General features: G+C 46.8%; 1 protein-coding gene across 3 annotated transcripts in view; it reads right to left on the reverse strand.

Annotated features, from left to right (window-relative positions):
- Nucleotides 1-14667, reverse strand: part of COL5A1 (collagen type V alpha 1 chain) — a 148460-nt gene that overhangs the window by 33825 nt on the left and 99968 nt on the right. For all 3 annotated transcript variants that reach the window (XM_027650240.1, XM_027650239.1, XM_027650241.1), the window contains 8 exons: nucleotides 14329-14382; nucleotides 11808-11852; nucleotides 10231-10284; nucleotides 8092-8136; nucleotides 7037-7090; nucleotides 5388-5495; nucleotides 4714-4767; nucleotides 3431-3484 (listed from right to left, as the gene is read on the reverse strand). In XM_027650240.1, coding sequence (XP_027506041.1) covers nucleotides 3431-3484; nucleotides 4714-4767; nucleotides 5388-5495; nucleotides 7037-7090; nucleotides 8092-8136; nucleotides 10231-10284; nucleotides 11808-11852; nucleotides 14329-14382 — 468 coding nt within the window. The remainder of the gene's footprint in view (nucleotides 1-3430; nucleotides 3485-4713; nucleotides 4768-5387; nucleotides 5496-7036; nucleotides 7091-8091; nucleotides 8137-10230; nucleotides 10285-11807; nucleotides 11853-14328; nucleotides 14383-14667) is intronic.

A 14667-nucleotide genomic window follows, 5' to 3' on the forward strand; every position in this document is an offset into this window, starting at 1 on the left:
AACTTTCTTCAAGCTACTAAAATTAGTCCTGCTGAATCCTCCTTGTTCTGCGGCTCCGTTTAATAAACCCTGCTGGCATACTTTTTTAAAATTAATTACAAAAATCACTTTAAAGTACTCCAGCTGGTTTTCTTTTAGCTCTGGGAGGCTAAATTTGGAGCAGGTGGAGAGGAGTGTGGGGGCTACCTGAGAGGAGGCAGCACACACTCCTCTCCTTCTTCCTCAATTCTATTTTTAAGCAAAATTCCCCCTTCTCATTGCTGTCATTAATCATGCATGCAGCCCCATGTACTGCTGCAAAGAATTTATATAGCACTGTAAATGCACACAGACCTATATTTTTCAAGCAGAGATTCTGACATAAAGGCATCTAAATTCCGATTATTTTCTAGGCACACAAATAAATGGTTGGCTTTGGGTCCCTCCACACCCCCCAGGCTCTGTCAGGGCGGGCGAGCAGGGAGATCTATTACCCCCTGTTAATGGCAGAGGCCCATCAGCTCTAAAAATAAGATCACTTATTCACGTCCAGCTATTGATTTTATGATCAGGATTTTTGATTTATCCAAGCGAGCTCCCCCGGGCTCACCTGGGGCTGAGGACAGGCCGGGTGATGAGCAGCTGCTCGCCAACACTATTGGGGTTTTTAATGGGTCATAATTCTCCAAGAACACCAAACATAGAATCACAGGATGGTTTGGGTTGGAAGGGACCTTAAAGATCATCTCATTCCATCCCCGTGCCACGGGCAGGGACACCTTCCACTAGCCCAGGCTGCTCCAAGCCCCATCCAACCTGGCCTTGGACACTTCCAGGGATCCAGGGGCAGCCACAGCTTCTCTGGGCAACCTGTGCCAGGGCCTCACCTCCCTGCCAGCCAGGAATTCCTTCCCAATATCCCATCTAACCCTGCCCTCTGGCAGTGTGAAGCCATTCCTGCTTGTCCTGTCATTCCAGGCCCTTGGAAATAGTCTCTCTCCAACTTTCCTGCAGTCTACCTTGAGGTACTGCCAGGCCCCAGTTAGGTCACCCCAAAACTTCTCTTTTCCTGCCTGAACAATCCCAATTCCCTCAGCCTTTCCTTATAGGAGAGGTGCTCCATTCCTCTAATCATCTCCATCCCTTTTTTCCCTTCCCATTTTTAATTTTTCCAGCCCTTTTTGTGGAGCTGAACAGCCAGAAGTTGAAGTTTCAGGTTTGGGGAAGGGTTCAGCACTGCAACACCAAAATTCAGCTGCCTATGCTGGTGTGGAAAATCCTTCTGCCTTGGATTTTCACCTTTTTTTTTAAAATTATTTAAGGGCTTGAGAAGACTGTTTGTGTTGCTGAAATAACAAGCTGCAGAGCTTATTTCCATTTTGTAAGAGAAACGAGTGATTCACATTATTTTGGACACATAAACTATGTTGAGCAGTGTAATTGTAATTCCGTGTTAAAGAAAAGACAAATAAATGATTTGGGGTTGTTTCAGTTGCAAATTGGGTTATTCCACAAGGCACTGGAGAAGCAAATCTTAGAAATTCTCTTTCTTGACTCTGTGTGCACATACTTATAAAACCAGCAGATTTAGTGGTCTTAAGAGAAACAGAGGGGGATTTATCAAGTCTAACTCAATGGGGCTTAAATTAAGATGATGGTCTCCATTTGGACTGGAGCAGTGTGATCCAGCTCAGCCTATAATTCTGTATATAATTTCTTTTCTCCTATTTCAAATGGGATACTTGGGAGGAAAAAAAAAAAGCAACAATACAGATACCAAAACTGTTACTGAAAATCAGTGGTTTTGCTATTAGAAAAAATTTCAGGCTGGGCTCCTTTTGCTGAAGGAAAGATTTGTCCCTGAAAATCTTCTCTCTCACACACACATACAAGCACACTGATCAAATGAGCACAGGCTCCTGGATCAGGTGTAAAATGGCAGAAATGGTCCAGTCACACATTGAAAATAAAATATATTTTAAAAAAATTTAAAAAATTAAAATCACCATGGAGTAAACCAACATTTGAAATGTAAGAAAACTCTTTTTAATTCCTGAAGAATTGGTGGCCTGCCAAGGGGTGTGACTAAGGGTCCCCACTACCTCCATTAAAGGCACCAAGCTCATTTATACTAAAAATGAGCTGATTTTTTGCCTTTTTTTCTCTTATTATTGCTTGGTTCTGAAGTTGGGCCCTTTCCCCTCAAGCCTGTTCCATTATCCATCCCTTTCAGGCTGGATAATGCCAAAATTTAACCAGCCTGACCCCTGGGCTTTGTTCCAAGCTTGTAAACCACCAACTCCTGGTACCTGAAAGGTTTCCCACAGCACCAGGACAAAATCAGCCGAGGGATGTGGAGGGATGTGGATGCTCAGGGATGCAAAGCAGCACATCTCCCATCTCCTCCCTGCTGTTTTACACCACCCAAACCCCCAGCCCAAGGATTTTATTGCTGTATATTTGATAAGATGGGTGGTAATTACAGGGCTACAGTGAATTCAAGGCTGTGGTGGCAGCTGCTTTATTCATGGGCTCCCTCCTCCTGCCAGGCCAGAGCAGAGGGAGGGATGAGGAGGATGTGCATTTGTAGCTCAGAATGAAATGAAATTACTCAGTGGAAAAAAAAAAAAAAAAAAAAAAAAAAAAGGAGGGGGGTGGATATAAACCAAATTTTGGTGGCATGATATTAATGCAGTGCAAAGTGATTTATATTTTCTGGGCTCCTCTCAAACCCGTCTGTTAGAAGTCATTTGTATTTAAATGAGAGCAAAAAGGAAACTAATTCCACTTGCTATCCTCACTCCCCCTTCTTGTCACTGTGACCAGAGCTGGTGCAGAAAATGACTTTGTTTGTACTCTGAGTCCCTTAATTCAAGCGTGTTTTTCACAAGATAAAAAATAAATCTGTATATTTAGACAATCCCTATTCAGAGCAAAGCCTGTGGAGGTGGGTGAGAGGTAGAGACAAGTCTGGGGGATGGAGCCCCCACACTTTAAAGGTGTCTATGAATTTTGAAGAGCTTATTAAAAGGAGGAATTTGTATGGATTTTCAGCTATGCATTTTGAATTTCCAGTTAGGTTAACGACGGTTCTTGCTGGTTCTGAGCAGATTCACCCATCTCTAATAATTACTGTTAATTAAAAAGCTCTTCGTGCCCTGAGCAAAGTCTGACAGCGCGGGAAGGATTCGGGTTCAAAGAAGTCTCTTAAAATATCTTGAGGGGGAAATTTCCAGGGTTTAATTGGGAAGCTGCAGAGCTGACTGTGCCATCCCCAGCATCCTCCTCTCCCAGCAGCCGGCACTGGGAGCCTCTCACTGGTCCTGTGCTGGGAATCTCGTCCTGGGATGAGACTCCTTGGGCAAAAGCCAAAGAGTTGATCCCTGTGTCCCGCCCCAGGAGCTTTGGAGGGAATTAAGTCAGCAAAGCAGCCAGATAAAGCAGCTCTTACCCGTGTGCCCTTCTCTCCGTTGGCTCCTGGAAATCCTGGGAAGCCGATTGAGCCCTTTGGGGGAAGAGCAAAGAGAGAATAAGAGGTTCTGGATGCCCAAAGGGGCAGCTCAGCCCATCCACCCCAGCCTGGGATGACCCGCCGACATCCACAGCTCCCAGCCCTCGTTTCTTAAACCTTACAAACAACACAAGCACAGACAGACCTGAAATGACCTCAGAAATGAAATTTCATCCAGAAATAACAACAACAAGAAGAAGGTCCGTGCTTCATTAGCAGTCACTGCAAAGACCAAGCCTACAGTTGTGGCGGGTGCCCAGGGAACAGGCAGGAATTTGGATTTTAGCTCCTAAGTCACTACGTTACACATGAAAATTTAACTCCTGTCTTGTTCCTTTCTGATGTGAGTGCCTGGAGAATAGCTGCTGCCGCTTTTAAAATATGAATTAGTTGAAGAAATGCAAAAAAACTCCCAACCTCTACCCCGACGTATAAAATGCAAATTAAAAAATAAACGATCAACTCCACAACCACAAAACTGAAGAAATAATCTCTTGCAGATAATTATGTCTCCAGAATTAAACAAGCCTGTTTTGGTTGTTGTTTTTGGGTTTTTTTTTTAAGCAATGAGCATGAATAATAAAATACGATTCTTAAAAAAAAGTTAACAAAAACGTAAGTTCCCAAAGCCTCCAGGGCATGTAAAAATTGGGCTGTAGGCTTCATCTATGTAGTGGAATTCACAGTTTCAATTTAAAAAATGACTTGAAAATGGCCCAGATGAAGGTGGGAGTGTAGATAGGCTACAAAGGATGTTTGCAAATCTGCAAAATGGCACTTTTATTTTCATTTCAGGGAGGCCCTGATTCATTATTCATTCTAATTCTTAATTAATTAGATAACACTAGCACAGATCTTGGAAGATATAAAGCATAATACAAGGGGAAGGACTATTATGCCTAATCCCAGCACGAAGGCTCACAAGGAGCCTGTTTGCATCCATCACCAAAGCAGCCCTGCACACCCCATCCCTCTCCATCTCTTCCCACCACTTTAGGAGGCTGAAGCCATGCAGAGCCAGTCCCTGAATTCCACCAGCCAAGGGCTGGGAGCTATTTTTATCCATCTATATTTTTGTCCTGCCTGGGTGGAAAGGAGGGATCTCATCCCACGAGTGGGGAGGCTGAGCCTTCTGCACGGCTGCACTGCCAGGGCTTGGCTGTGTCACTGGGCTCCCCAGGACACCCCACCCCTCCCAGAGACCCCCCCCCCAGCCCAGTTACCTTTGGGCCCTGCCTGCCCGGGTACCCAGGCAGTCCTGGCACGCCGAGTTTTCCCTGGAACACAAATAAAAGTGTGTTATCTTGGGCAAGAGACCTCGGGAGCAGCTTCAGATCCGCACCAGCAGAAAGGGGAGACGCCAAGTGCGGAGAAGTCAAGAGCAAAGCAGATGAGATGTGGGTGGAATAAAGCTCTTAGGGCACTGGGATCATCCTCTGCCCTCCCTGAGAGACACCCGGGGGGTGGTACAGAGTGAGCACTGTAAATGTGCTGGGGGCTTCTTGGGAATGGTTGGGTTTTTATACCTTTTTTTTTTTTTTTTCAACTGGGTGAACACAGAAATCAGACTGGAGTCTGTGATACTTCCATATTCTGTTTTCTACTCTATTTTTTTTCAAGACATTGTGCCCAAACGGATAATCCCAAAGAGACCACATGTCAACACACTCAAGTCGTGCTGCTGCACTAAAACCACCTCCCTGGGGTCTCCTCTGGTCTTTGTGTTGAACAACTCAGGCCTCCCTTCACACAAACCTCCTACAGCTCCTCTTCATCCCCCTGCCCTTAAACTGTGCCCCCCATGCTGGGCAATGCTCTGGCCATCCACCCAACACACCCAAATAAAGGTGGGTTTTAGTTTAAGTTTTAGGTGGGCCATTCCCTGCTTGAGACTCACCTTCTCTCCAGCAGGACCAAGAGGACCTGGATCTCCATTGGGGCCAGAGCGACCTTTGGGACCCTCGGGACCGTCCTCACCCCGGGGGCCAGGAGGTCCAATTTCCCCCTGTTAATCAGAAAACAAGCATTGATGAGGCAGGAGAGTCCCAGCCCTGTGCTTGCTGCCATCAGATCCCCCTTGCAGCTCCCAGAACAACTCCTGGAGAAAGCTGCTCTCCACCAGGGGGCTCAGGCAAGACTGTAAATTGTGGGGTGTTACCACCACACTTCTATTCCCATAGCCTGGCCATCATCTCCCACACAACATCCATCTTTTCCCACAGCATCCACACACAGAATCTCTCCACAGAAAGAGCCTTCATTAGCTCTGATTGCAACACGCCCTTTAACCCTCCTCCCGCTTCCCCAGACTGTGGTTTGATGTGCAGGCAAGTCCTGGGAAGTGTTTAATTGAGGGCTGAACCAGGCAACTGGAGAATAAAGAGAGGACTGGAGCTTTTGTGCTGAAAATCATTAGGAAATTGGACAGTGGAGAGGACTGAGCTGTTAACAGGGACTGTGACACTGCCAGCTCTGGCTCACAGGACAGCAGTTGTCACTTTGTCACTGAGGGTAACAGGAGATGCCTCCATGCTAGGAACACAGGCACCAGGAGCTGGTGGACACAGATTTATCCATGAGGCTCTTGAGTATCCTCTGTCCTTTCGTTGCTCATTGTGGAGCACAAAGAGCTCGATGGTGGGAACTGGAGGCTGAGTTTTGGTTGAAAGATCTTGTGCTTATGGTGAGGACAAGAGTCACCTCCCTGAGGTGTCACCTTCAGTCCTTGGCAAGAAGTGGAGGCTGAGGAAGCTTTTCATTTAAATGCTCAATTAAACACCAGCAAAAATGGAGGATTTGATGTCTACTTTCACAAGCCTTCACACAAGACATTCATTTTCCCTTTAAACATGGCAATGAATGATGGCAGAGCTCTCTGGATCCCTGGGAGGGTTTCAGAGCTCAGGGCCCTCAAGTCCCAGGCATTACATCACTTAGTGACGGGACAGGACAGACCCCTGTCCCCAAGGACTGGGCACAGAGGATGGACAGAAGTGCTGTAAAGCCAAGTGCTGCAGCCACTGCCTGCATCCAAGAGGGATTTGGGAATCCTGTTGGTGTGAAGATCAAGTCTCACAGAACACTCCACATCCTTGGCAGTTTCCACAGCACTGCTCTGGTTTTAATAAAGTGTGTTCCTGGTAATTTTATACTTCCCATTGATGGCATGGAAGCACCTTGGGCACAGCAAATAAAGATGCCTACCAAGCCCTACATGGAATTTTATGGGGGAAAAGAGATACTGAAAATAAACATGTGATACAGCTGGATTACACAGCATTCCTCGCAGTCAAAACAGCAAGACAGGGCTCTCTATTACTACTCAGGCTTCTTTTACCTTCAAGGTGAGATTAGAAAATTCAGGGCTTCACAACTGCTGTGCTCGAGGTGAACACGAAATTCCTGCACTCCTGACTCAAGATGGGACGTGCCAAAAGGGCTCTGACAGGAGCCCACCTGGCTGCTGTCCCTGAACATCACTTGAACAGTAACACACAGGTTTGAAAAGCAAAGCACAACAAGATCCCATCAGTCACAGCCTCTTACCCGGTCTCCTTTGATGCCCATATCACCTTTGAAGCCAGGGAAGCCATCTTCACCCTAAATAATGGAGAAAGGGGGGGAAAAATCAGACAGGGTGTATAAAAGGGGAAAAAAATGAGGAAAAATAACTTCTATAGATTCACTGCTCAGGGAGGGCAGGATGAGGTCCCCACACTGCCCATCACTTTGGCTCCTCTAAGTTCTTTGGTGTGAACAAACAGGCATGGAAACCCAGCCGGGCTGTGGCTGATCCCAAGGGATCCCAACAATTGTTCCCTGCATCCCATCCTGGCTGCAAGCCAAGAACACAAATCTGGCCCGATGTGAGTAACACCACCTTGGCACTACTGGGAACCAATTATTTCTGGAGTACAACTGGTTTTCTTCTCATGGAGGATGTTTTACACCGGGCTCCCAGGCAGCCTCTAGGACACTGGCAGTATTTCTTTCAGCCAAGAAGATTTAATTGCAGAGCTCCAATCAATAATGCATCTCATCCTACAGCTAATCCTTGATAGGCAATGAAGACACAGTTCCCAGAAAGACTTTTAGAGTTTGGAAGGTCCCTGCAAGGATTCCCTTGCTAAAACTGCTGGATTTGCTGCTGAATTGCTGGAGGGGCAGGGATGAAGGAACATGGATCTGCTTAAGGGACTGAGCAAGATTTTTCTCCACCTCCTGCTCTTCCTCTGGGAGAAACCAGCTGCATCTTTGGGACATGCAGGGATACACTGTGTTGACTGTCTCATTGATTTGGGTCCCAGGCAGCACATCCTGTGTGCTGTTATCCAGCTGTAACACTCACAAACCCTTCAGGCTCCATGGAATCACTCCAGTTACAAATCTTGTCAGGAGGAAATCATCCCAACACTGGACTCTGGGCTGTCCATCCTGCACTCAGTCCACAACAAAGGTCCTTTGGGTGCTCAGTCCCACTTCTTGTCCAAGAGAAACCCCTTGTGCAGGAGAAAATGTCCCAGGGAGCATCCTGTGGGACTCATCTGCAACAATGCTCAGAGGCTTTAGAAATTCAACCCAAACGTGCAGCATTAACTCACCTTTTCACCTTTGGTGCCTTTCAATCCACGAACTCCATCTGCTCCCTTGCAGGAGATAAAACAAGATATTACAATGGTATCACTACAGTTCAGAGTGAAGAAACAAAAAGTCACTATTAATTATGGTGATTTTTGCTTTCTCTGATGTGGACGATGGGATTTCTACAAACTGTGATGTTCCTAAACATATTGCTGATTAAATATCAGCTGCTTTTGGGTCACCAGGGAGCATCTTAGAGTCACCAACCTCTGCTGACTTGATTTTGGGTTGGTGGTCTCTACCCATGAGTTCTGTTTCCAGGGATAAAGTTCACTTTGAAAAGTCTTTTTTCATTTTTCATACAAACCTTTCCATAAATGCCTTGCCAGCAGGCTGAGTTCACTTGATTATTCACAGGAAAACCAGTGCATGGACACTTGGGAAGTGAATCCATATTAAAATCTCAGAGCTGGAGTCTAACATCCATGTTTAACACTCAAAGGCAAACTCAGCTCTTTTTTACCATACTTCTCACGTCGGTGCATGCATTATAATTTTAAGGTACAATTAGGCACCAAAAGGCAGAAAAAAAGAAAATGCAACTGGTGTGGGCATTTGTGACACAGAGCAGATGCTCTTCAAACCTTCACCAAGGCAACCAGTCCATGGTGCTCAGCCTGGAGGTGCTGAGTGTGGTCAGGATCTGCCCCTTTTTATGCCACCAGCCCAAAGCTGTTGGACCTCCTCACTTCTCATCTATCATAGGGTCACAGAATGGTTTGGGTTGGAAGGGACCTTAAAGATCACCCAGTTCCACCTCCTGCAATGGGCAGGGACACCTTCCCCTAGCCCAGGTAGCTCCAAGCCCTGTCCAACCTGGCCTTGGACACTTCCAGGGATGGGGCAGCAACAGCTTCTCTGGGCAACCTGTGCCAGGGCCTCACCACCCTCACACTATCCTGTCTCTCAGAATAAACCATCCCCCTCGAGTATCCACACCAGTGCAGCAAAAAAAAACCACCATCATATTTTGGGGTTTTTTTGAGGAACAATTTGCTTGAGGTGTTTTAATTTTTTCTTCCCTTTAACATGTCAAGAAAAAGTATAATTAGAAGTACAAGTCTGTGCCACAGAACAGGGTTCTGGTGAGCAAGGCAAGGTCTAAAAGTTATTTATAGCTACAAACCCAAACATTTTTTTCCAAGCTAGAGGCTCATGTAGTTAACAGAACTCTGCCTGTAGGAAGCCAAACCTTGTCTGTAGGGTCTGGTGCATGACACACTTTCTGCAGCTCACTCTAATGTGGAACTGTTCCACTTCAGTGGTAAACACCACAGCAAACCATTCCCTAATGGACCACTATGTCTCAATCTGCAACCTTGCAAGAAATGAGATGGAAGTTTGCTTTGGTTAAATACATCCTGCTTAAATTTTGAAGGCAGAACAGCAAATGGGTTTCTGCTATTGGGAAAAAAAGGGGGTTTAAGAGGGTTTAACTTCACCTCCAGTTAGTCCCCAAGCTGTGTTTGTACCTGCTAGTGCAGATCCCTGCAGATTCATTGGCCCTTTGGGATGCAGGATGCATCTGCACCTGAACTAATACATCTTGATGGGTACAACAGCCAGAGCTGAATGGGGAAAAAAACCCCACTGCCTTGTCATCAGCATGCAGGGGTGCAGGCAGCAGGAGCAAGGAGAAGCTGGAATTCAATCCAGTGACAAAGCTCATTGCTGAGATGCACAAACTCCATCTAACAAGGCTTTGGATGAGGAGCATGAAAAGCTTGTTTTGTTTTAGCAATAGGCTGGTTTGTTTTATTAACAAGCCTTGTTAAAGTCTTCACATTCTGGCTGAGCTTTACTTTTGGTTGTAAACTGGAAACAATGGGAATGGGAGCGAGCCATTCTCACTGGGAATTACAAGAGGAATCTCTCCAAAGCACTGAACAATGCCAGGAGGGGTTGTGGGGGAGCAGGGAATTTGGAATCCTCGTGGATGGGAGAAGATGCTGGACCAAGATTCTCTCGAGCAATAGATGCTGTTGGTCACTGAGGTGGCCCTGAGAGCCCTGGTAGGACATCTGTCCACCTCCAGCACCAGCTGGAAAACTCCAGCTGGACAAGCAATGCCATGGACACTGTTCCTGTGCCCTCCTTACCTTGACTCCGCGTGGTCCCGGGTAACCGATGGGGCCCTGAGGGCCTGGGGGACCCTGGGGGGAACAAAATGCAAAAAGAAAAACGTGTCAAAATCAAAACAAAGGTGCAGTGACAAGAAGAGTGTGTGGAAAACAAATTTCCAGCCATCTGGCTGCTTCAGACCAGGCAGGAATGGTAGTGGCCACCTGAAAATTGCCCAAAATAGTCCTGAGAGCTGCGGGAGCAGCTCCTCCAGCAGGTGTGCTGGGCTAAGCTGATGGCAAAGATCCATCCCACAGGAAAAGGAGGATGAGAGGAGTCAGGATAGCAACAACTTGTTAGAAAGGGGATTTATACAAAAGGCTGACAATTTGTGTTTTGGATTAAAGAAAAGAACCAGTTCTCAAGACAGCAGGAACACGTTCTGCTCTGTCCCCACTTCCCAACCATCCTGGCTTGCAGTAACACAGCAGAACTCACGATGATGATCACAGAGAGGAGTTACTGCTTGAGGCACAAGCCTGGGGGTGATGTCCTTTGGCCTCAGCCACGTGGGAGGGGAGATGCTCCAAAGCTCCCTTCTGGCACTGAGAACTTCAAATCCTCAAGGACACCACGGGCTGTGCTGGACACAGTGCCTAAAACACACCCTGCAAAAACTCCTTCCCACCCTCACACCTGCAAATGATTCAGGTTCTCTCTTGACCCCAGTTGGCTGTTATTTTACCCAGTTTCCTCTCTAAACAAACACACTTCCACTTCTCCCAGCCTGAGACAGACCATTTTTTCCAGCCTGATGAAGCTGACATGCTCTCCAGCATCCCAGACCTCACATGAATTCTGCTTGGAGGGCCCTGCAGCACAAGGCTGCTGCAAAACCACCTCTCTGACATTTGTTCAATGTCTTCCAGCACAGGAATCACCACCACAACCATTTATTGGCTTCTTGTGCTCTGCAGAGGTTGGAATTTTCAGCCTCGTGTGACACCAGGAGGGTAAATGGCCGTGGGTTTTGTTCTGGCAGCACCAGAACTCTCAAATGTCCATCAAGCCAGAGCTCTAATCAAAGACTTTTGACAAATGTAATTTTTTTTGACTGAATGGGAGGCAGCAGGAATGCAGATGGTAAATCTCCTGGACAGATGGACTCTGGCCTCCAGCAATAATCTCAAATATATTGTTAAAGGGGGACTTTGAGGGGCAGGGGAAGAAAAAGGGAGATCAGGAAATAGTAATAATTAAAAAAGAAAAAAAGCTATTTTTTGCATTCCCTGTGCCACAAAGGATATTTATTTGTGTCTGTCAAGTGAAGGCTTCCCTTCCCAGGATCAGTTTTTCTGTCCACTGTGCTACAGAGCCTCGCTGCCAGGAGAGCTGGGAGGAGCTGAGAAAAGACCCACCCAAGGATCAGGAGAGGCAAGCAAGCAGATGAAATCTGGGCTCAGCTTTCAAATTTCAGCCAAGCTTGCTTCTTGCCACCTGCCCTGCCCTACATCCCTGCCCATCCAGCCATTCCCACAGCTCCATGGAGATCTGTCCCCAGGCAGATCCAGGACCTTCCCCTTAGCAGTGATGAGGATCTTGTGGACACACCTACCTGACTGCCCTTCTCTCCAGGAGGACCTTCCTTGCCAGGATGACCCTGTTAATAAAAAGAGACAAAGAGAAGAGGATTTGGGGGTTTAGTACACATCTCAAGCTTCAGAAGCCAACAAGCTGCTCTGGCAGCTGAGAGTTATTTGTCAGAGAACAGTTGCTCCCCAGGAAGCTCCTACTGAGACAAGTGGCCCCCCTGAAACCACCTTGCAAGGGTAAGCTTGTCCCAAATGGAAGAGAGCAGAATTTGGGTCCTTGGGGGTTTCCTACTTGGTTATTTCTATTTTTGCTCTTCACCACCTTTCAGCAGAGAAGCACAGACTATTTTTTCAACATTCTTTGTATATTTGAACAGCTTGGTGAGTTCAGCAGCGTTTAAATTTTGCAGATAGGAAAACAGATAAAATCAAGTCTGTGTGTCAGCAAACATGTGAAGGTCACAAGATGCCCAGACTGATCAGAGCCCCTCATTAAACTCCTAATTCCTGGAGTCAGTATAAGATCTCATGATGAATGCTCAGCTAACCTGCATCCCTGCTAGACAGAGGCAGGCTGGATGCTGGCCAGCATTCCTCTTGGGATTTGATGCTGAATAACTCCACATCCAAGAGTTTCCAACCCATTCTCATCTATAGCCTTTGGAATTCTTTTTGCAGTAGGAAACAAACGTGTGAAGTGCCTCAGATACAGTTGGGAGGATTGGTGAGAAATTAGGGAAACCCATGAAAGTAGTTTTTAGTGATTTCCCTACTGTTGGATCCAAAATGGAGCCAGGATGGAAGGTGACTCTTGGGTTGGCAATGTCTGGACAACAGAAATAACCCCTGCAAGGGCTTCACACCCAGAGACCTTCATGTTATGAAGATGATGAAAACACATCCAGCTGCTCTAAAGCCACTCAGACCTTCTGCACTCAATGGATTCCTTATTTATGAACTCTCTCCTTTAAATACACCAGTGAGTTTCTATCACTATAACAAAGAAAATTCTAAGAGTGTTTTCTGTCATCAGATTCAGAACAGGAATATCAGATGAGCTGCATTTCATAAAATAAGCTGGATTAAAAAAGAAACCAAATGACAGCTGTCATTTTTAGATCAAAAGAGAAAAAAAAAACAGTGGGAGAAAACACAACCTCAATTTTTCCTGTGAGTTTAAACAGCACCAAGAGCATCAGTACACAAAGGGGCTCACAGAACCACGTCTGCCCTCAGCTCCAGGTGTGTCCCTGCACTCCGGGGGAGGCACGAGGGATGTGCAGCAAGATTTCAAAAGCCTTGGTCCAGCTCTGCACTAAATCACCACTGTTTCCAAAAAATGCCCATCTCCATTACTGCTGCTGAGATCAAAAATTGATGAGCAGCTGAGTTGGCTTTTGCAGAGAGAGAGACACGTCAGGCCCTCAGGGGTTTTCAGGTGTCTTCCAACACCACTTTCTATAAATAGAACACAGGCGGGTTTTTGTCCTTGGAAAGGCTTCCAAAGCCTGGGAATCCACACAAATCCACACATCTACCTGTGGGAAAGGCCCCGTGGCCACACACCCCCCACCATGTGCTCAGCCTGCAGGTCTCACACAGCCTCCAGGCTGCATAAAAATACACCCGGTGGCTTCTCCAGCAGAACCTCCCTGGAGGCTGCTGCAGGAATTTCACATCAAAAACTACAGATTTAGAGATGTTCTGGGCTTTGCTTTTAGCTGCTCTGTTGACTCAGCTAACAATTGTACGGATGTTCCAAGTGCCCTCGGTAGGAATGATGATCCCAGGGTGGGAAATGTAATTTTTTAAAATTTTTCTTTTTTTTTTTTTTGCCATGCTCTGCATTTGCATTAATAGAGTACAACCACTTTACATTTTTCACCCTTAAAACCAGGTACCACTGAGATGGGTAAAAAATGAGCTCAGGTTTAAAGGCCAGAGATTTTTAAGACCGATTTCTGGAGCAAGGAGCAAATTATGTTTAAAGCAGGATTACAGGAGGAAGCTGCAAGAATAGAACAGTGACATGTAATTTCCCCCTGCTCTTATCACTGCTGTGCAGCCGTGCCTGGCAACCCTGAGAGAGGTGAGGAGCACGTGCTGTGGTGTGCATAAATACACAGAGAGACCTGTCCCTGCCTCAGGGAGCTGCCGAAGTTTGGAGAACTGAAAGGAGAAATGGGTGGAAGGGAAAGAGAGGCCTGAGGAGTTGGTGAGAAGCACCCAGGGTGAGCAAAGCTGGGAGCAGGGATGGGGCTTCCCAAACCAGGCAACACACAGGCAAGGACGAGCTTGACCTTGTGGGCTCTGCTGTTTGATTCCATATTAAACTGTTTTTATCTCAACCCATGAGTTTTCCAGCTTTTACCCTTCCTGTTCTCTCCTCGATCCCACTGGTGGGGCAGTGAGGAGTGGCTGTGTGGGGTTTGGTTGCTGCCTGGGGTTAAACCATGTTGTGGGCTCATGAATCCACAAGCCCAAGGGTGGATGGGGCAGAACCCAACCCGGTGCCAAGCAGAGAACCAGGAAAGGATGACTTACCGGAGGCCCATCTGCCCCAGGCATGCCAGGGAGACCAGGTTTGCCCAGTGGCCCCTGAAAACAAACAGAAAGTCAACAGTTCAGTGGTCAGAGTCTCCAGAGCATCAGAGGACAGTGCTTTTCAGCCACATTTCTTGCTTTTCCTGTCTGTGAAAGGCTGCACAGCCACGAGTCTGGTGGAAAAGCTTCCATGACTTGTAGGGAGTCTGTTGATTTCTGTGGGCAGAGCTGTTCCAGCACCCTGAGGGGCTGCAGGATCTGTGCTGGCACCTCACACACACAGACACGAGGCAGCACTGAGAGCTCAGGGCATGGGCACCACCTGTGTCCTGCCAAAGG

This window comes from Corapipo altera, unplaced genomic scaffold (assembly GCF_003945725.1).
Source record: "Corapipo altera isolate COAL_440 unplaced genomic scaffold, ASM394572v1 268, whole genome shotgun sequence".
Classification (NCBI taxonomy): Eukaryota; Metazoa; Chordata; class Aves; order Passeriformes; family Pipridae; genus Corapipo; species Corapipo altera.